Source organism: Acanthochromis polyacanthus, chromosome 3 (assembly GCF_021347895.1).
Source record: "Acanthochromis polyacanthus isolate Apoly-LR-REF ecotype Palm Island chromosome 3, KAUST_Apoly_ChrSc, whole genome shotgun sequence".
NCBI classification, from domain to species: Eukaryota; Metazoa; Chordata; class Actinopteri; family Pomacentridae; genus Acanthochromis; species Acanthochromis polyacanthus.
The window spans coordinates 20,902,581-20,924,967 of NC_067115.1; the positions used below are offsets into that span (position 1 = coordinate 20,902,581).

Sequence of the window (22,387 nt, forward strand, 5' to 3'; positions counted from 1 at the left end):
ACTTTTATAAAATGCCAAGGAAATCAAAACCGGGGCCGATCACTTTGTTCAGTGACTCTGTAAAGAAACAGAGCTCGTGATCACACATACACACACAAATGCCGTTTTGCTGAACAAGGATAAACAAAGAATGTGCACCACTGCCTGAGGTTGATATGGAAGTAGGAAGTGAACAGTGACATTTTGTTCAAAGCTTGTGTAACTTTCTCATTTGTGTTTTTTGCTCGGTTTCTCTTAATTCTCAGCCGCTCCTCTCCTCCCTCTTCATCCTTTCTCATACGATCCCCTTCCCATTTCATTATTACTGTGTGTGGTCAATCTCTGATTGAGCGCTTTTCTCTGCCCTATTGTGAATGAATATGGGGGGATGCAGGGGCTTTGATGGGGCTCTGTCAACCCCCCTACATCCCAACATGGCTGGTAGCAAAACAGAAACACAAAGCCATCTGTCATGAAAATACCCCACACACCCGTATCCATCATGTTCTCATTGATTAGCATCGACCAACACACTAGCTGGAACCTGATAGGCTGTTCAGTACATAAAAACACACAACAAGCAGATGGAAAAACGGTGGAGTAGAATAGCAAAACCCTTCTGTCCTTCTGTGTGTGTTTGTGTTTTGCCTTGGGGATACAGAAACCTACCTGCCAACACACCGCACACGTAGACCAGTCCGATCCTTAGGGCACCGTGCACCATTTCTAGAGGGACTCCAACCAGCAGCTGCATGGCCATGTTCAGGCTCAGATGTTCAATCCTGCAAAATATATATATATATATATATATATATATGAAGAAACACACACATAAACACACTGAAAAAAACATATTTAACTGTAAGTTTATGATGTAATCCAGAAGTCCAGGAAAGGGGTCGACAATGATGATGCTTCTTTTCCAAACAGGCTCTACAACTGTTTTGCACGTTTTGAAGCATCGCAACCCAACAACTACAGTGAGGGCTGGTCCTTCTCCACCATCTGTTGGGCCAGCTCTCACCATCAACGCAGCAGACACATGGGGGACTCTAACCATGGTCAACACACAAAAAGCTGCAGGTCCAGATAACATCTTGGAATTTGTGCTTAGAGTCTGCGTTGGCGAGCTGACAGAAGTTCTGACTGACATCTTCAACCCTCAGTCTCCCTCAGTCGGGCCATCGTCCACAGATTCTTCACAACATCCACTATAATACCAGTGGCAAAGAAATCAGTGGTATCCTGTCTGAATGACTACCGCCCCGTTACACTGACACCAATTAGGATGAAGTGTTTTGAATGGCTCGTCAATCCACACATCACAGCCAGCCTCCCTGCTTCACTTGACCCGCTCCAGTTGGCTTATCGTCCCAACCGCTCCACAGAGGATGCAATATCCACCACCTGGCACTCTGTCATCACTCATCTGGACCATAAAGACACCTACACTAGAATCCTGTACATTGATTTCAACTCAGCGTTTAACACCATCATCCCCCAGAGACTAATGGAGAAGCTCCTCCTGCTTGGCCACATGTCTCTGGATCCTGACCCTCCGACCGAGAGACCACAGTCTGTCCATGTCAAAGCGAACATGTCCAACTCCATCACACTGAGCATTGGATCTCCTCAAGGCTGTGTGCTCAGTCCATTGTTGTTTACACTGTTAATACATGACTGTGCATCCAGACACGAGGGGAACCAGATCATCAAGTTTGCAGATGACACCACAGTGGTGGGACTCATGCGGGGAAATGAGGAGTTAATGTACAGTGAAGAAGCTAAAGACCTAGAGGGCTGGTGCAGTGAGAATAATCTGGTGCTCAATGTGGACAAAATGAAGGAGATAATCATTAACTTCCAGAGATTGCTACCTGAGCATGTTCCCCTCAGCATCAGTGGCTGCACAGTAGACAGAGTGGAAAACACCAAGTTCATCAGAGTCTCACAGAACCTGAGCTGGAACAAGAACACCTCAGGGCCCAGCAGAGACTGCACTTCCTGAGAAAGTGCAGTTGAAACAAGCCTCTCTCCCCACCAGCATCTTTAGGATCATCTACAGAGGTGTGGCTGAGAACATTCCGACATGCTGTATCTCAACATGGTATTCCAGCTGCAGCATGTCAGACAAAAAAGCTCTGCAGAGGATAGTCAGGGGAGCCGAGAGGGTCATTGGAGTTTCCCTCATCTCTGTCCAAGAACTCTTCCAGAGCCGCTGTTGGAGCTGGGCGCTGACCATTGTCAGAAACCCCTCACACCCTCTCCACAATTACTTCGAACTGCTGCCATCAGGCAAACGGTTCCGCATCATCAAAGGCAGAACCACCAGACTGATCAACAGCTTCATCCCAGAAGCTGTTAGAATGCTGAACAGTTGATCCAGAATTTACACACCACTGCACCTTAGTTCTAGTTTTAAGTTATTATAATCCACAGAGTCACTTTAACTGGCACTTCAACCAAAACCACATTCAACAGAAAAAAAATTATATTTCAGTTTCATTTCAACTGTAATACATCTCAGGGATATGTGTGTGTGTTTTAAATTATGCACTTTTTTTATTAAAAATGAAATTCTTAGTGAAACACCCTTTCATTTTACCTGCACTACACTTGTATGTACAGATAAATGACAATAAAGGTTGATCTGATCCGAATGCAATAAAAAAAATAAAGGGTTACATTTTAATAAAATACATTTAGTCACTTTTTTATTATTTATGTTATTGTCTGAGTTGTCTGTCTTTTCTTCCATGGTTATGATGTTTCCATAGAGGTGCAGGATTTTATATTGTAGTGAAAAAATGAGACCACAATGAGTAAAAATGTGACAGGAACAAAAATACCTAGAAATTGCTTGCAATTCAGGGGGTTAAATGAGACTTAAAGGTAATACCTTTAAATGTCTTCTAAACCAAAGAAACTTTCTAAACGCAATGACGGTGAAACTCACAACACAAAAATCACAACATTCAAATGCAACAAATCTTCACATCTGAACTTCTGGAACCAACAAATGTTCCATTTTCACTTGATTAAACAAATTAGCTGACTAATTGTCATTCATCAAAACTGTTGCTGGTTTTTGTTTTTGTTCACTATCAGTTAATGGAATCAATGCATGTCTGTAAGGCATAAAAACACTTCAATATGTATACAAAAAGAAAGATGAAGGAAGAAATTGGGATTTGATAAGTCTACATACTTCTCTACTGAGGTTTTCTTTTTGGAGGCAACATCTACTCAGTTTTCGATTTGAGAATTGGGAAGGATCTGGTAGCTGAGCTGTTGACAGGATTACACAGTGTGTGTGTGTGTGTGGTGTGTGTGTGTGCAGCTATTGAGTATTAGATGTCCCAAAAATAACAACTAAATACCTAACTGCACTGTTCAGTCTTACTTGAGTGCTAGTTTTCCTTTTCTGACTGTGGTTTTAAAACTCACCAATATGCACCTATAGTGTCTCTCATGTCTGTCTACAGAAACGTCACATTTCTCCAATCGTTACTCAATCCATGCTGCATGTATTAATATTTGTACCACAGCTTGCAATCAGACACACTTGAAAATGACTTATTTCCCTGCCAGCAAGATGCTCCAAATGTGAAGACCTGGATGTCATAATAAACTCTGTAAAAGCAGCACGTTTCCATCTCCTCCTGTGGGTGTCTGATGATTGACAAGAAACACGCTGAACTATGGCACCATACTATAATAAAACAGAAACTGTGACAAAATCAAATTCTGGGTTTATGTTTACTGGGATGGAAGTTGTTTTCCACACTGTGAAAGAGTGAATGGGAGCTTCTTCTTCGAGGAGGAGGAAAACAAGATTCTGCAAATGATAGAGGCTGTGCACAAATACAAAGGAAAGGGGCAATTTGATGACTATCACAAGAAAAAAGAAACCACTATAATCTTTTTAGAAATATAGGAACAGAAAGTCATTTTCGCTACATGCCAATAATTTAAAAAATAGCTAGAATGCAGTGAGTGGCACCAAGACCATATTATTAGTATGTTTGCTTATACATGCACAAAATAAATTCCAGATAATCACTGACATGTGCCAGTGCACTCTAGCATTGAATATGGACAAAGATGGAGGCGAGAGTCACACCACGTACGGATGGAAATGCACTCACGCAGCATAAAAGAGGAACAAAAATAATGACAAAAACATAACAGAGGTGTGTGGTTGCTGGAAATGTACCCAAATCTGCTCACAGCATGTGGTTCAGTGCGATGACTGTAAACAAGCGATGGCTGGTTCATGCACACAAGCAAACATTCATCGCACTCTTCGTGGCTGGAAAGTTCTTCCAGCCAAACTGGACAAATTCAGCAGGATCCAAAAGCACAGCAGCGAGCACAGTCTCTTTCTCCCTCTCTTTCAGTCTCGATCTCTCATTCTCTCTTTCTGATTTCTAGCTCTGATTTTTTGCATCATCTCTGTATCAAAAAGAGATACACAGTGATGACTTTTTCAGGAGTTCTTGTTTATTCGACTCAACCTTATCCTGACCTGATGGTGGATTCTGAACAAACAGTCAGCTCTGACATCCTGCAAATAAACATTCCCAAAACAAACACGCACACTTCCTCCAATGCAGACATTAAAAAACACAAGATAAGGCCGATAATCTATCTGGTTTGAAACAACCCAACCAACTCAACTACAATGCCGACATAGGGGATCGTTCCTGTGATCAGAGAGACAATGGGTTGTATTGATTGGCTGGGAGAAGCCTGTCCACATGCACAAGGACAACTCCACCCCGAGTAACAGCGGCTATCTATTTCTACACTATAATGAGGCTGTGAGGAATGGAGCTGCGCTGTCAGGCAGATCTGTGGATGCCCATGAGAGGTCTTATTGTGTCCGGATGACCATGGTCTTTCAGGGCCTTCAACAAAAGCACTCTCTTCCTCTTCGCCATCAAACTACAGCTAAACTTTACTTTTTGAGGCACAATTCAAAATTTATACTAACTTTTCTGTACCATTCTTAATGAAGAAGCACCAAAATGACAAAAATGGCACAAAAATACATTGATTCTTAAACAGGTCATTTTTGGCCCATTTATTGAAGAGTTTATTGAAGAGCGTGTTAAATATGTTAGTACAAAACTACATCAGCTGCCAGGTTTGTACAGTTAAAGTGCTGCTTGATATTGTGGGAGAATTTGCAACTGGGAAGAAATCTCAGAGTCATGGTTTAATCTGGCCCGAAGCTAATCTTCCTGAAGTTTCCGCAGCTGCTACAGACGTCATGTTTTGTGTGTGAGAGAGAGCGAGAGAGGACAGAAAAGGAGAGTCTGCGTAATGCTCAGCTGAGGGATGTTTTGGGGCCAATATTTACATTCTGTTTCAGTGTTGGGAATGGAAAGGATCAGTGCTGCTGAGCTGTTGACAGGATTACATGGTTTGTAGATCTGTGTGAGACACAGAAGGGGAGAGAGAGAGAGAGAGAGAGCAAATGTGAAATATGGAAACAGTGATATCAGTCAGCTTTGTCATGCCACTTCTAATGGGAGCAGTGAATATTGCGTAGCAATACACAGCAAAGTACTGTCAAATATAAATGGATCAGTGTTTTTGGTTTTATTCCTGTCCTTGACTTTTGTTAAAGGGCATCACTGTTTCCTGCCAGTGTAAAGTTAAGAGCATCTCATGTGTGACTTTCTCATAAAATCTGAATTTGTTACAACACAATGTCAAGCATAACTTTTGCTAAATAAATGCCCTTCTTTCTTTGGGACGTAACGTCACAAGATCCAATACAAATCAGTGAACAAAGGTTGATAGTTTTTGAATAAACCTGTGTGCTTTAAACACAGATAACGTCTTTGGCACAAAAATCCATAATATCTGATGGAAGCTGTGGCGTGCAGAAAAAAGGCCCATCAAATGCACTCACTAGAATCCAGTGCTCTGCAATCTATATTTGTTCAGTATTCACGACAATTTAATATGCTGAACTATCAGTAAATGCATCTGCACCACCTTCGCTGGACATACGTTCCAAATACTGAATGGCAAGCAGCCCAAACCGGCAGCAATGACCGCAAACCCACAGAGAATTAGATTTAATTTGTAACTGAACCCTGCTCTGTTTCAGCAAGAGCAAGCAGTTAGTCAACGATGATGAGGCACATTAGAGGACAATGTAGGAGCATTAGCTGGACAATACAGATGCTTGACTGAATAATAGAATCACAGCAATGTAAAAATATTTAAAAACTAAAATCCTGGATTTTTACAAAATGGCTCTCAAGTATTCTTATTGTTCCACAGACAGAGGTCCTCACGGGGCTTTGGATAGCTCAGAATTGGTTTAAAATCCTCTTTACAATGTCACTATGGGATTAGGAGTTTCTAGGGGAGCAGTCAATAGACCATTTCCACAAATTCTGACACATTTTGGAGAGAAAGGTAATCTCTTCCAACACTATATTTCACACTGAAAGCCACATAATATTTAGCTGAAAATGAACTGTAGCAACAGCATGGATTCTATTCTTCTTGACTATGTGTAGATGAAGGTGTTGTTACACTGAATTTCACAGTTTTCCTGTTAATGTGTATACATGACTCTGTCAGACCAGATGCACCCCCACATTCCTCGTCTTCTCGACACTTCTCCCTATGATCTCAGTCATTTCAGTCTATTCCTCTGTGATCAGTGCATGGTAAACATCCCACCTCCCTTCTTTCATCTCTCCATCCTGGTTTATCTTCTCACCATTACACTATCAGTCCTGCCGCTATCTCCTCAGAGCCTCCAGGTTCCCCGAAGGAAATTTCCATTTTATTAGTTCTCTTTATTGCCTAAGACTACATTTACCTAAAGGGGTAATTAAACCTCAATGACCTGCCCTGAACTGATAATAAAATAGTCTCTCCTGACAGAAAAGGAGAGAAGACGAGACGAGAGGAAACATAGGCTAAGGAAGTGCAGCGGCCGGTTTTTAATAAATTATCTAGTAAGTTAATATTTAGAGTTTTCTTTTGGCGCAGAAGCGTGATTATGAAGACAAATGTTCTCCACACGCTGATGTGACAGCATCATTCAAGTATACACACATTATACCAGTAATCCAATAATAATCACTTGTTTGAGGACATCATTTCCCACAAGGTTATTTGGCCCTTGTTTATTTGTTTCATAACTTCACGGACAACAAATTCACTGACTGTCATTAAATGTCCTCGATTTATCATTTACCGATCCCTTATTTCGCATCTTTATTCTTGCTCAGTTTGTTTCACTGAAAAAATAACTGCTGTTTATTTTTGTTGATGAAATTGTTATGTAACAAGCTCTGATTCACTTCAGTTTTCCAAATGCCATAAGCACAAACCACCTAAGGCGTGACAGATATGTACCATCATTCCCACCCAACAGCAACACACACACACACACACACACACACACACACACACACACACACACACACACACACACTTGACTCATCAAAAGACTGCTGAACTAATGTGAATAAACTGTAGTGGATAATTTCATGTAAAATGTGTCACCAAAACGTTTTCAAGATTCAAAAATCTGAATGTTGACAAGGTTATAGAAATACTTTTTTTTGTACCTTAAAACTGCTCATTGCTCATAAATCCAAGATGTAAACTCACCCAGTGTGCATGAAGATGTAGCTGAGGTACCTCCAAGCCTGGGCTCGCAGCTGGGGGTGGTAAGGCAGGGGACTCTTCAGGAAGGACGGGCTGGACACCTGTAGGACTAAGCGGTCCAGCTGGAGCCCATAATACATGAACACAGCCACCTGATAGGGCACAGAATGAAAAAGGAGTGAATTCAGGAATGACGCTTTAAATACACTGAAATGCATATTGCACTCAACAAAAATATAAATGCAACACTTTTGTTTTTGCTCCAGTTTTTTATGAGATGAACTCAAAGATCTAAAACATTTTCCACATCCGCAATATCACCATTTCTCTCAAATATTGTTCACAAATCTGTCTAAATCTGTGATAGTGAGCACTTCTCCTTTGCTGAGATAATCCATCCCACCTAACAGGTGTGCCACATCAAGATGCTGATTAGACACCATGATTAGTGCACAGGTGTGCCTTAGACTGCCCACAATAAAAGGCCACTCTGAAAGGTGCAGTTTTGTTTTATTGGGGGGGGTCCACTCCTCTTCAATGGCTGTGTGAAGTTGCTGGATATTGGCGGGAACTGGTACATGCTGTCGTATACGCCAATCCAGAGCATCCCAAACATGCTCAATAGGTGACATGTCCAGTGAGTATGCTGGCCATGCAAGAACTGGGACGTTTTCAGCTTCCAAGAGCTGTTTACAGATCCTTGCAACATGGGGCCGTGCATTATCCTGCTGCACCATGCATATGTGGTAGAGAAATGAACATTCAATACACCAGCAACAGCTCTGGTTGACATTCCTGCTGTCAGCATGCCAACTGCACGCTCTCTCAAATCTTGCCACATCTGGGGCATTGTGCTGTGTGATAAAACTGCACCTTTCAGAGTGGCCTTTTATTGTGGGCAGTCTAAGGCACACCTGTGCACTAATCATGGTGTCTAATCAGCATCTTGATATGGCACACCTGTGAGGTGGGATGGATTATCTCAGCAAATGAGAAGTGCTCACTATCACAGATTTAGACAGATTTGTGAACAATATTTGAGAGAAATGGTGATATTGTGTATGTGGAAAATGTTTTAGATCTTTGAGCTCATCTCAAAAAATGGGAGCAAAAACAAAAGTGTTGCATTTATATTTTTGTTGAGTGTAGTTACTGTTGTAATTAGATAAAAGTTAAGCTTTACATTTCCTTTCTTACTTATCTTGAACAATTATTAGTCAGATTAGCTTAACTGGAAAAAACTGTGCTGGCATCACCAAACCATTATCAGTTTACTAAGAGCAGATTCAAGTATTTTATCTGATACTGGACCCAAGATTTATTTTTTATATATATACACACATAAGATAGATAGATGGTAAGAACTAACATTTCTGCCTTGCACTGCATTACATGAGCAATATTTTGTCACTATATTATTACTTATTAAAGGTACTTCAGGGAGTTTTTGTAACAACACTGATGTATTTACACTGAGCGTACCGAAAGCATTTCCATTCCCATAACATATTTGCAGAACCAGTTCTTTTAAAATATATATTGTGAGGGCTGCACGGTGTCGTGGTTGGTAGGACCGTCGCCTCACAGCTAGAAGATCCCCAGTTCACAGTCTTTCTGTGCTCTTTGCATGTTCTCCCCGTGCATGAGTGGGTTTTCTCCAGGTTCCCCGGCTTCCTCTCACAGCTTAAAAACATGCTGAGGTAATTAGTGATCCTAAATTGTTTGTAGGTGTGAAAGTGAGTGTGGTTGTTCGTCTCTGTGTAGCCCTGTCATAGACTGGGAAACCTGAGTCAGCTGGGATAGGATTCAGCCCCTCCACGGCCCCAATGAGGATTAAGCGGTGTATAGATAATGGATGGATACATATTTTCATTGTTTACATCTGTATCTAAATTTACAGGTGGCTGCCTCGTCTATGCTGTGTTTCTTGCGGTGTCAGTGTACCAGCTAACAGTTAAATAGAACAAAACAGATCATGACAGCGAGAGAAATGCCACATCACACTGGACAATTCTTTGAGCTGCTTGCCTTCAGGTATTGCTGTCTGCAGTTGAAAGAATATTTATTCATTCAGTGTATGTGCACATGTTGGTGGGTACATGTGCATCTTTGTGTACAGACCTCCTCATCGAAACACTGCTCCATAGCACCACCAGTGATCAAACATCCATAATAGTAAAGCATACAATTAAAAAGTTCATATTAGGCTCATTTACAGGTTTCTATGTTGAAAAAAAAAGATATTCTCATGCTGTCCATTGCTGCATCTTCTCACCCCTCTGTCTCTTTAAGGCACTACTGTCATTTTAAAGCCTTGTCAGACCAAAGCATGGCAAGGCTGCTAATGTACTGTAACCTCAGAGCTATGAGTATATGGATGTAGCCTTTGCAGAAGCAGCTCTAGCCAGAAAATATTGCAGACTTCAAGAATGCTGCTAAGTCTTCGTTTGAGGGTGGGCCGCACTAACGACTGGGCAGGTATTATGCAAATACATTACCTGGTGACACAGATAAGTAACAGAAGAAAAGAATGGACTTAAAATTAGGCCTTTCAAGCAGAAATGGGGCGATGTTTCCTCTAGGAGAGAATCGCTCTCTTTGGTGTGGACTTTGGGCTTTTCAAGTTTGGAGGCCTTATAAATGCATGAGAAAGCAGCCTTATAACACAATACAGTAATAAAAAAGCCTAAAAAGCATAATTTAGGGTCTAAAGCATGGAACACAAAATGGACTCTAAGTGTATTTACCTCAGCGATGGTGATAGCTAGGATGAACCAGGGAGGGGGACAGTACGTGTAGCTGTCAAAGTACCACTTCCGGTCGACCTCTCGGGGCAGCGTCTCGTAGGCGACGTGGCGGACCAACCGCTGGGACAAACCCAAGCCCACCTCATCTCTGAGACTGCAACCTTTCAGCTGCCGGCTGCCCTGCAGAATGGCCCTCCGGAAACTGTTGGAGCGCTTATTGCTCATCTGGAGACAGGAGGCGAGAAAAGCGAAGAAAGGAGAAACAGGGAGGAAGCAGAAGAGGGGACAGAGGCCAGGAGGGAGGAAGAGAGAGGTGAGGGACAGGTCAGAGATTTCCCTGTTTTAATACACATACATGGTCGCATCCATTGTACCTGCACATGCGTTTATTATTACATTTTAGTTCAACATATTTTGTTTTTTAATGTTTATTCATGAACTACTCAGAGCACTGCTGGAGTCTCGGCGCACACACTGGATACAGGCCACACACACAAACCCAATCTCCTCAGTCCAGCACTCTGACAGACAGCTCCCACCTCGCTGAGGCAACAGAACCTAGAATCATCACCTAGCAACCACCATACCCTTCTCTTTATTCTTCTGAATAAAGTCTCAGGAATCAAGTTCATTTCCTCGCAAATATGGGTTTGACAAAAGCTCACAAGCTGTTAATTATATAGAATCACTGAGTTACTAAGAAGTTTAAATACCTGACAAAATTACTTTTAAACTCTCATTTCAAACGTGCTGTCATTTATTTTGTTTCCACATCATCATGTTCAAAGCAAAGGTACATGTCTCAACTCTCTTAACCTATATGTGCATCAATTCATTTATATGAAACCCAGAACCTGCCAGTGGATTTGAAAGGAAGTTTCAAAGACCAGTTATCAAAACCAGAAACATAAAAACAGCAAGAATGTATGATTTTCAACTTTCTGACAGTCCTTGAACTACTCATATGTAGCATTGTTCTGTTTGAAAAAACTAAGAAATTTACAATAATTGTCCATGTAAATATTCACCAAAAATAAACAATTCTAACTGGATTCTCTGCAAAAATTAAAATTCAAATCTGTACTCCTAAAACACACTCAGTTACAGTCAACTGTCATATGACAGAATTTCAGGGACATTTTGCCTCAATTGGGCTGAACTGCAGGCAGTGTTTACAGTATGAAAACAAATATCTATATATAAAAAAATCTATAGTATGTAGAGTCACTACTTTATCAGGCTTCAAACTTGGAAAAGTGTTCTATATGTTGATTTCACATGATTGCTAATTTAGTAAAAAATAATTCAACTTCACAAAAGAATTAACCTTTATTTTTTTTTCTTTTTAGGATACATGGCATTTATGCTCTTGTTGCACTGCACCAAAGCACATTTTTGAATTCTCTCTACTTTAAGTCATCGTTGTGCTGTTTCCATAGTCATTCACGACTTTATACTGCAGCTAAAAAAAAGGGAGGCCCAAATATAATATTGACATGAGACAAAAAAAAATCCATAGAAGCTGTTTGGGTCGACTCAAATTATTTTTAAAACACACACAGCAAACAGTTCTAACCTCTAAAATGGGATTTTTCTAAACCAAACAATTACTGGATTAATTTAGAAAATAATCAGTGATTTACTGACAGAGGAAGACATATCAAATACATCTTCTGTTAAACAAACATACACATTCCACACCTACAATCTCATTTAGCAGCCGCTTTTATCCAAAGCAAGAGTAGATACAAATCTTCACAAACTCCAGAGAGGAGCAGATGAACATTTTTCCTGCTAAATCTTATGTTGAAGTTATACCTGATACCACAGACTAAAGACATGAGGTTAGCTGTTCAGACAGAGAATCTGTGACTGAATCACAGAGACACGTCCTTGACTTTTAGATGCAGAAATAATGAGCTCACATAGACTTTTCCCTAATCCCGAAGCAAGAGCTGAGAACGTTTCATCATACAGTGAAATTTCACCTCATCCAAATGAAGCATCCAGCGAACGGCGCAAACTCTGCAATCAAAGAAAGATCCCAAGACTTATCTTATTCAGTGGTGCATCTATCGCCTTTTGCAAACAGCTTCTCTTCGAGGGGCAACAACTTGGTGACAGTGCAACAAGAAGGTCGGAAAAGTGAGAATTCTAAGTAGGTGTTTCAGCTGCTGCTGCAGGAAAAAGAATATTGTTGTAACCAGCAATTTATGAACCGAATGAGCCTCACCAACAAACCATTTTACACACACTGGGTAATACATACAAGAAGAAGTATTCATGAGAATGCGTATCCGTCTGATGCAAGATTAAAGATTAATATTACAAATACTGATAATAACAAACAGAAGATTGGTACGCTATGAACGTAAAGAGTCTTTGTGTAAATGAAAAGAAAAAAAATGATTTCACAGGCCTGAGCTTATCTCAGTCTTCTTATCCTCAGAGCAGATGATTGAACCACTGGCGTTTCTTTGCATAGATGGCAAACAGATTGTGGTTTATAGCCACTGTATCAAACTCAAAGCTGTCTCTAAGCTTTGTGCCTCTTATTCCTCCTGCTGTGTGTTTTATAAGATCCTTTATGACAACGCAATGACTCCTGTCCCACATTTCTTCCACTCTATCTGTCTCCCCTCTTTTTCTCTCCGTCCCCAGTCTCCTTCTGTCTCTGCTCTGTTTATGTGACACTCCATAACTCTTCTTTTACTGTGTTTGTGTCTGTAGGATTGCAGGAAGCCCAGATGTGTCACTGAGCAGATGTTATTTTCAGGCAATAAGGATGAGAGATATTGTTTTCAGCGAGGGACAGAGATTGGTAAGACACATAAAGCAGCAGAGTGATAAAAGTACAACAAAATGTACAGCCTAAAACTGCACTAAAATGGTGGATTTGTAACAAAGCAGAGGCTGATGTTTGTCCACGTGTAAGCACAGTATTATCTGAATTATCAAAGCATTAAGGAAGATTTTGGTGTGAAAACACTATCTGATAAACGTCTTTGAAAACAAAAATGCACATCACAATTCACAAAGAAAACAGCTGTGAGAAAACGCATCAAAAATATCCCCCAACAGTTGGCTGATGGTTTTCTGACACAGTTTAATGAGACTTTTAGTGTCTCTGCAGGGCTCACTGTTTGGAGATAAACGTCAGAAAAAGCCAATTATTTCAGGCTTTATATCAGGCACCGAGAACTGTGGGAAAATTATTACAGGTTACCATGGCCACTTGTAAGCTGCACACGAAGGCAAGTGAACGCACAGACCTCCCCCAGTGGTCCATAAAGACACTCAATTCTTCGTGTGAAGTGACTGCAGTTCCTCTCGTCTTTGTGGGACACAAAAGAAAGAATGACGTTCAGTTTGTTTACCCCACAGCCAAGAGGAGGAAGGGGAGAAGGGGAAGATGAGGAGTTGAAAGGGACGAATGGGTGTTGGGCCAGCAGGAGAGGATTTTTACAGTTCGAGAAGGGAGACATACATAGGGAGACACAGAAGTCAGAGGAGGACACAAGGAAGGAGGGAGCAAGAGCAGCAGAAGTGTATAACCACAGAAGTGTCACACATGGTGGAAAGAATGTGCCCTGAGCCCCTTAATCCCACCGGGGCACCCCAGGTTCACATGTGGTGTTTAGTTGGCAGGAGTCTCTGTGTTGGCATCAACGACAGGGTCTTAAAGACAAAACAAAAAGAAAATACTCGGGTGCTCAACGTGCTAATATTCCCAGTTTCTAATGTCATTTTTCTGCTAATGACACAATTAGCACATAAACAGTTAATATAGCATCTGCAGAGTCGTGAAATCCTTTCTGATGAACAAATTATTCAGTGTTTCGGTATCTGATAAACCTTCACATTCAATTATGCATCTAATTGGACTTCCTAGGTTGTATTTCACCGTCTCACACGCACGTCGATGCAGCCCCCCTGGGTTTTTATTAACGCTGGGCTGTTTTCAGTCTGAATGCTCGCTTAGTGAGATTGGACACTAATGTCTAGCAATAATGCTGTGGCTCGCGTCTTGAATTCCAGTTCGCCTCAGAGATGTTCAAGTGGCGTTGACGTTCAGGCTCAGTCACGTTCCTCAACACCAGACTCAGAAAACTAGTTCGATATGGAAAGGGAACTGTCACACTGAAACAAAGGGATGAGCTTTCTCTAAACTGTTGCTACCAAGAGGACACACATCATTTGCTGCAGCAGCTACCACTACTATGACAAATGTCCCTGTCTTGGAGCTGAGGAGTTTAGCCAAACCACAAAAACAAGAGGTGTGTCTTTGTGTCTCTAACAAGCATGTACGACACAAAATTGCACATATATGAGTAAATTCATCGCTCATTACCCAGTTTCATCCATTTAGTATAAATAAGAGAGTGACTGAAAGTGTTTTTTGAAAGTATAAACCTACCACAGAGCCAGTTTCTGCCCAGTGAGGAAGGCAACACCTCAGCGTGATGTATGAGGGACAGTTAAACAGAAAGAAAAGAGGGAAAAGCACAGACAAGAAACAGTGAGAAAAGCTGGGAGGTTTTCCAAAGAAAGAAAGAAAAAGAGAACGATGGAGGATCAGGTGAAGAGAAGAGTGAGCAGCGATTTGAATGCCGACTGTGACAGAGCAGTGAGCAGGCAATTACTGACAATCACATTGATGGAAGAGCTGCGGTGCAAAGGAGAGATAGCGCGACAAATAAACCCCTCACAGTTTGTCTCTGTCTGCTTGCCTCCCCTTCTATTATTCCTCACTACTTTTCTTCTCACTTCTCTGCTGCTTTCTGTTGACTTCATTACAAAGCAACAGAAATGTGCCAACAGAAACCAGGCACTGAAAATTAACTTGGGAGAATTATAACTTTCTCTTTCTTAAGGTTCCATTAGGTTTTGGCACTTTGATCATTGTCATTGGGACCATTTATGTTCGTAGAGTGTCTGTAATGTGATGTTTACATGCCATGCACTCTTCTAGATATTCATATTCCATATCAGGGCTGCATTTTGGTTAGCATTTTGGCCTTGCAGCTAGACGATCCCCGGTTTGTGCCCCTGCATTCCTGGGATCTTTCTGCATGGAGTTTGCATGTTCTCCCTGTGCATGTGTGGGTCTTCTCTGGGTACTCCAGCTTCCTCCCACAGTTCAAAAACATGCTGAGGTTTATTGGTAACTCTAAATTGTCGGTGAGTGTGATTGTCTGTATATGTATCCCTGTGATAGACTGGTGACCTGTTCAGGGAGTCCCCTGCCTTCTCTCTATGTCAGCTGGATAGACTCCAGCCCCCCTACGACCCTAATGAGTGTACAGATAATGGGTGCATATAATATATCAGTCTTTATGCTTACCATTGTGCCCAGAAGATCTGACCCCCATGCTTTACTGCATTATGAGTTTGACTTTTAACATTTCAGAAAAGTAAAAATAAAACTCAAATTTCAATTTAAATCTCAAAAGAGAGAAAAGCAGCACCTCCACTCACTCTGAAACCAGTAAATGCAGCAATTCAACAGCTATTAGCAGTTGATAAAACCTTCTGCAAAACTAATCTTTTCAGAACAAATGTATTCAGCATATGTTTTTATAAATGTTCACACATTTTCCTCAAAGAACAGAAAAAGTCTTAAGACAACCTGTTTTTTGGACCAAAATTTAAACATCCCAAGTGTTCAGCAACTGGAAGAAACAAATATTCAGCATTTCAGAAAACAGTTCAGAATAATGAAAGAATGCCAATAAAAAGATGACGTTTTCAAATACAAAGGTATGGTTGTTAAGCTTTCAATTAAACTTTCTGCTCAGCTGTTTTTTTATACAAATGTATTCAGAGTATGTCAGGTTATTGTATCTTACATTTAAATTAGCTGATAGTCTCTAAATTATCTGAAAATAGTATAAAAAGAAAGAGAGAGAGCTCAGAATTTCCTCAAAGAACCACAAAAGTCTTAAGGCAACCTGTTTGTTCAGACCAAAATTTCAAAACCCCAAGTGTGCAGCAACTGGAAGAATCAAATATTCAGCATTTCAGAAAACATTTCGGAAAACCAAAAATATACCAATAAGAAGATGCTCTCTTCAAATTCTAGTAAAGATTTCTAAAGAGAGATAAGCAACACATTCACTTCGAGTGTTCAGCAACTAGGAGAGGCAAATATTCTGCATTTTTGTTTGAAAAATGATTTACATCTTTAGGTTTCAGCACCTACTCAGTTATAGCACATCATATTACCATAATCATGAATGGTCACTTCTTTCTTTCTCCTGTGTTTAGCGTCTGCTGCTGCTGCCTCTGAGAATGCATAAACCATTGGGGGTGGCTGAGTAGACATAATAGTGACTAAGAAAAAAAAAAGAGTGTGAATGTACACACAGATGCAGAGAGCCCATTCCTCTCTGTCCCACTTCCAGTGGCACACCATGACCCACAGCCCGCCTCTCACGTGACATGAATACACCAACTGGAAACCAACCACAAAAAGTCTTTTTGACATTTTTCCAAGCTTCCTACGAGCCTCATTCCTCACCCACTGTATGAGACAATAAACAGCTCTGAAGAACAAGCAAGGCAGGGAGAGATGGGCATACTTACACGCACAGACAACAATGAATTCCCTACAGTCTGCACACACCCCCACCCCAACCCTTCGCCACCCAGTAGTCATTGTTTACCACAGAACTACTCCCACTCCACGACCACTTCACACTGTCCCGGGTCAGCAGTTCAGCCTACCCATGAGGAACAGCAGCGAGATAGTAGGAAAACAGAAAATGAGAAGGTTATGAGGCAGTGAGCATAGCTGGAGACACTTGAATCAGACCTTGGACAATCAGCGGCAGGCTGCAGACTGAAGGTGAAGCTGAAAATGGGACAAGGTGAGCGCTAAGAGCCGAATTTATCACCACACAGAGAGTCATTTCCTATTAGGGAGAATCTCCACCTTGTAGCTGAGGTGATCTTGGAATATGGCTTCTGGGGATGGGGGTAAAAATTGAAGAAATGGTTTGATGTGTGATAAAGAAAGAAATAAGTGCAGACAGTGTAGACAGTGAAGTGTCCCAGAGGAGGTCAATAGCAGAGTCATATCCAAACCCTGAACTATTCTGAGCCTCATACAGGACATTTGATACCATTCGCCATATTTGAATCCATTTCATTTTTCAAACTGAACAACAGCAACTGCAATGGATTTACAGAAATAGATGATTCTTTACTGTTTATATTTATTCATTTCACACTTAAAGGCACTTTTTTTTTTTTTAGTTTTGTTGAGTTTTTCCTGTGGCAAAGTCAAAAAACACAGCAAGTTATAAACAGCGGTTTATGCAAGTTGCTGCCCATTTTTTGTTGACCACAGCAGGGCTGCTGAACGTGACAATCTACTGCCTGCAGCTTAAGCTTTCCTCATGCTTACAAGGCATGATTAGATGTTGATGGTCAGGAAAATAAGGAGATTGGAAGCAGAGTTTTATTTTTATTTTTTTACTATAATCGTTTCTGGAAGATTTCAGATAATTTTAAGTCAAAAGGTGTAACCTCCAGATAGAGTCACGAGTCTATCTTGAGGTTAGACTAAATTTAAGACTTTTTTGATTATGGAAAATTGAGTTTAAAATCATCAGATTCAAGACTAGAGTCGGACTCAGGTTTCAAGTCAAATCGCCTAAGATTTTCCCATAGAATGGAAGAAGCTTTTGGATATACAATATATATGATGTTGGTATATGGTATTAAACTATTCTAATGTAGATATAAAGACATAAAGTGGTTACAGAGGTCCCAATACACTACTGATTTCTGTTGACTGCAGACGTCAGCGAGTCTATAAAAACATCTCATCTCACCAGGTTGACAAAGTCCTGGTAGCAGATCTTTCCATCAGCGTTGCCATCTGCGAGTGCCAATAAAATTTCCAGTTTGTGGGGGTCAAGCTCAGAGCCGTGGGTCTCCAGTAGGTCCCTGAACCGCTCTGTGCTGATGAAGCCTGAATTCTCTGGGTCATACTGCAAATTAACACACAGAGACAAAGTAAAGAAATGATTAAAACTTTATGTAATCTGTCAGCAATCCAAAGCAAACTAAACTGCAAAAACTGCTTTCCAGGCACAACATACGTAGCATCATATTCATATTAGAAGTTTGACATCATCCAGAGCAACTTTTCTGCATAGCCAAACATTAAAAACCCACCACAAGCCACAAACAGTGGTTTAGTCATAGTTTAAGCATCTTGTAACAGAGCTGTGATTGCTCTAAAAAGGTCCAAATGCTGGGATGCTGCAGTAAGTTCTAGCAGCTTTGGATTCCACTTTGAGATGATGCTGAGCACAACATCTAACCACAGGCTGTTATTTACAATCTACACAGCCAGAGAACAGAGGAGGCATTGAAACATGTCTTGAAAAAAGAACACAGCAAATATTCTGAGAAAACCAAAAAAACATTTGAAAATCTGGAGTTTCAAAAGACCTTGAGCACAGTGATTGCTTATGCACTTGAATTGCACTTCTCTCCATCTTTGTTACCCCTGATATCTTGGCCCCACATGCTTTTTTTCTTCACTTTGTGCTTAATAGCAAGGGCATCACATCTTCAGTTGCAATTTCACCACAAATTGCCACTTAAAATTTGAAGCCTATACATAGAAATACAAACAACAGACATCTGCAAAGAACCTGTAGAAGAAGCTTGGAGATTGCAGAAGAGTGAACACTGTTTCTAGTGGAATACCCTGTGAGCGATTCGGCCTGGATTACTCAAAATCAGGCGGCCCTCGATGCTCTAAAGTGAGGATTCAAGGACTTGAATATTTGATTTGGATGTGGGATTGTTTGTGGATGCAGACAGAAGACAGCTGCTACTTCTCTGATTCAATGTGCCTCTCTGTATGTGAGCGTGCATGCATAACTGTAACTGTGTCTCTTTGTATCTGTATATTTGCAAATGTGCATGTGCACATTCATGCATAAAGATGTGACATTCAGACAATATTAGTCGCCTGCCAGACTCCAATACCCTTGTACCAGGAATAGTTATGTACACGCATGCATGTGCTTATGCAAGTGCGTGTTTGCCATATGCCAGTGTTAGCGGAGGCGGAGTGCAGCCAGGCTGGCAGCAGGTGCTCTGAGCTTGACCAAGTGGCAACAGAGAGAGGAGGTTTTTGGCTCCCACTCATGTTGTTTGTCTGCATTTTATTCAACATGAAGCAGTTTTTAGTCTCTGTTATGGTTGTCCGCACATTTTCAACACCATCCCTGAATTCTGATTGTAAAGCCTTTATATTTGCACTTAACAGGGAAACTGTTGTTATACAGTTCATGTGGCAGCAGTTAAACTAAATATACATTTCTGTCTCACAGCAGATCTTTGCCAAAATTCGTATTTCTGTCCGTCTGAATTTCAAATCTGATTACCAACTCCCTGAATTACTCCAACATGCAAATAATCATAACACATTTGAGACAAGGAGAAATGGAGCAGGTTTGGTGATGTTCAGCCCACTTGTAGATTTACTATAGACAATACAGAGCAGTGACAACAAACCAAGCTAGTCTTGAGGTTAACTGAAGCTGCCACAAAAAGCATTGACTTAATGAAGAGTATTTGCCGTGCCAATTTTCAAGGTCTCCTCAAAATCTGAGCTGATTCTCTCCTTCTGTCATGAACTTCACCACCACACAGAGTGTGATCATCTTCACAGGCTTTTGTTTACAATGCAAGCTTGAGCAATCTTTGTTTTTAGGACATCTTGTGATTTAAAGTTTGAGGCCGACAGAATGGCTCCTACCAATGATGCACAGAGGGCTCACAGAATATCCTCACCAAAGCTTCTTTTCATAAGTCACAAAATCAAACTGACCTGTGTGGCCTTTCCTTATAAGCGTATGTCATCAGTATAGTTTTTAGAATAGTTTACACTCTCTTAGCTTCTACGATTGTACAACTCAGTATATCAAGAGTTTGAGGAGGATCCTGCACAACAGGACATGACTTGTCAGATGTGGGCAGATTGACTTAGAACACAAAGTTACCAAAAGGAGACGTTTAATCCATTCTGTTGTTGAGGGACACTCGTCTCAGTCAACACTTCTGCAAACTGAGCTTTGGTACATGTGTGTATGCTCTACCAAGTGATGTTGGGTGCCTCAAGACGAGCAAAGTGGAAGAGAAATCCTCAAAAATCTGAGATAAGTGTTTGGATGTTGTTTTTCCATTTTGTCATTATACAGAGCAACCAGTGAGCACGTCATCATGGAATTAAAATGTTAATTTCTCATTTAATAATAAACACATACATTGCAAGGACAACTAAGCCAACAGATGAAATAGTTAATGAATTATGACTCCATATCATGATCAGCGGTACTTATTCTACATCTCTTTGACTTTAAGCTATTCTGAATTTTGTCCAAGATGAACATCCTTACATGTACATATCAAGGAGGTAGGTGTGGGGGGTAATATCCTATTTTCTAGGTGAGTTTGCATTTAAAAAAAAATCAAAAACAGCAAGCTGGGATCACAAGAGTGACCTGAACAGAACAGAGCTATTCATTTATAACAACTGCTCTGAATGTGTGCCATCTGTCACATGGCAGCCAAGAGAATAAAAAGAGTAAGGAGGTGCTGCGAAAATGATTTGTACATTCCTATTAAACTACAGCATGTAATTACAGTGACACTGCATTTCTACATTAGTGAGTATATTCACAGGCAAACAAATTAAGAGCTAAATTCTGACTATAATGAAACCTGCCCTGCTGGTCTAACATGCACACAAAGCTGCCCTTTTCACTTGCACAAAGTCCCAAAGCATCTCTCCCTTCCTCACACTTGATGCATAAAATGTAAACTACTTCTCAAAAGAAATAACCAACCTTTTGGCGCAGCAGATCAGCCAGTTTCTGTCGAGGGCATTTTGTCATGATGAAGTAAAGTCAGTCTAAGCCAGTCTCACCCATCAGAGAGAAAATGTTCACTCTGTGTGTGTGTCCGTGTCATATTGTTTGTTCCAGACTGTGCAGGGTTATTTCCAACCAGGACTAAAGGATTACAGTCCAATCCAGGACCCTCACTACACACCTCCCCCATCTTCCTCTCTCCACCACCCCGAAAAACCCCAATCAGCCTCCCGTCACCCTCCCACGCTCCACCCCGCACACAAACACCCCCTTACCCTACATTCACGCAGCCTTCCTTCACTCTCTCGCCTCACTTTCTCCCTGCAAAGCAAACACACCGGCTCCCTCAGAAGGAAAATAAATAGTTCAACAAATTTGCCCGTTATCTCTCTTCATGTCACTCACAGAAGCAGGCAGTCATGCGTTATTTTCCTCATACACACACACACACACACACATGCACGCACACAGACATTTCCCTTCGCTCCACTTTGCGACACCATAGGCGTCATAGCTGAGTGAGCTCTTTCTGAAGTCGCCGGGCCGGCTGCTGGGGTGGAGCTGCAGAAGGGAACCACGCTCCACAATGGACCTCTAATAGCAATTTCATGCAAGGTTTGCCCAGTCCATCACTCCAATTAGTGGTGATTTCCCTCTGATGCATGTCCACGCAGAGAGGGACGTTATATGAATCCAAGACTCCTTAAGCCCAAATACAAGCCAAAAACTGAAACGGCCCCATTAAAGATTTACTGCACTTTAAAAAGTAATTCAAGGGACCTATTCCCAACACTTAATAAATGCATGGTTGAGAAATTTCAAAAGTCTAATTTACTGATTTAGATAAGCTGCAGATATCATTTTGACAGATTGGGTCAATACAATCATTTTGGCACTTGCATCAACCTTATATTGTTGGTAAATTCTGCGTATTATTTTAAAACTAAACTTAAGTTGAGGTAATTTAATGAAATTGGCTTGATAACTTTTCTTCACCTTGATTTCTTGAGTCTGTCATTGTTCAAAAAGATGGATAAACTGTTGCGCTTACTGTTTTTTGTTGAGTGTGAACATTGTTTCTTAGAGTATACGAGAGAAATTCACATTGTTGCTCCA

At 41.0% G+C, this 22,387-nt stretch overlaps 1 protein-coding gene across 6 annotated transcripts in view; it reads right to left on the reverse strand.

Annotated features, from left to right (window-relative positions):
• rhbdl3 (rhomboid, veinlet-like 3 (Drosophila)) overlaps positions 1-22,387 on the reverse strand; it is a 70,892-nt gene that overhangs the window by 12,259 nt on the left and 36,246 nt on the right. For 5 of the 6 annotated variants that reach the window (XM_051945791.1, XM_051945792.1, XM_051945794.1 and 2 more), the window contains 4 exons: positions 18,212-18,370; positions 10,374-10,598; positions 7,630-7,778; positions 649-761 (listed from right to left, as the gene is read on the reverse strand). In XM_051945791.1, coding sequence (XP_051801751.1) covers positions 649-761; positions 7,630-7,778; positions 10,374-10,598; positions 18,212-18,370 — 646 coding nt within the window. Of the gene's footprint in view, positions 1-648; positions 762-7,629; positions 7,779-10,373; positions 10,599-18,211; positions 18,371-21,247; positions 21,475-22,387 lie in introns of those variants that run through there. The other variant, XM_051945795.1, reaches the window with a different exon arrangement.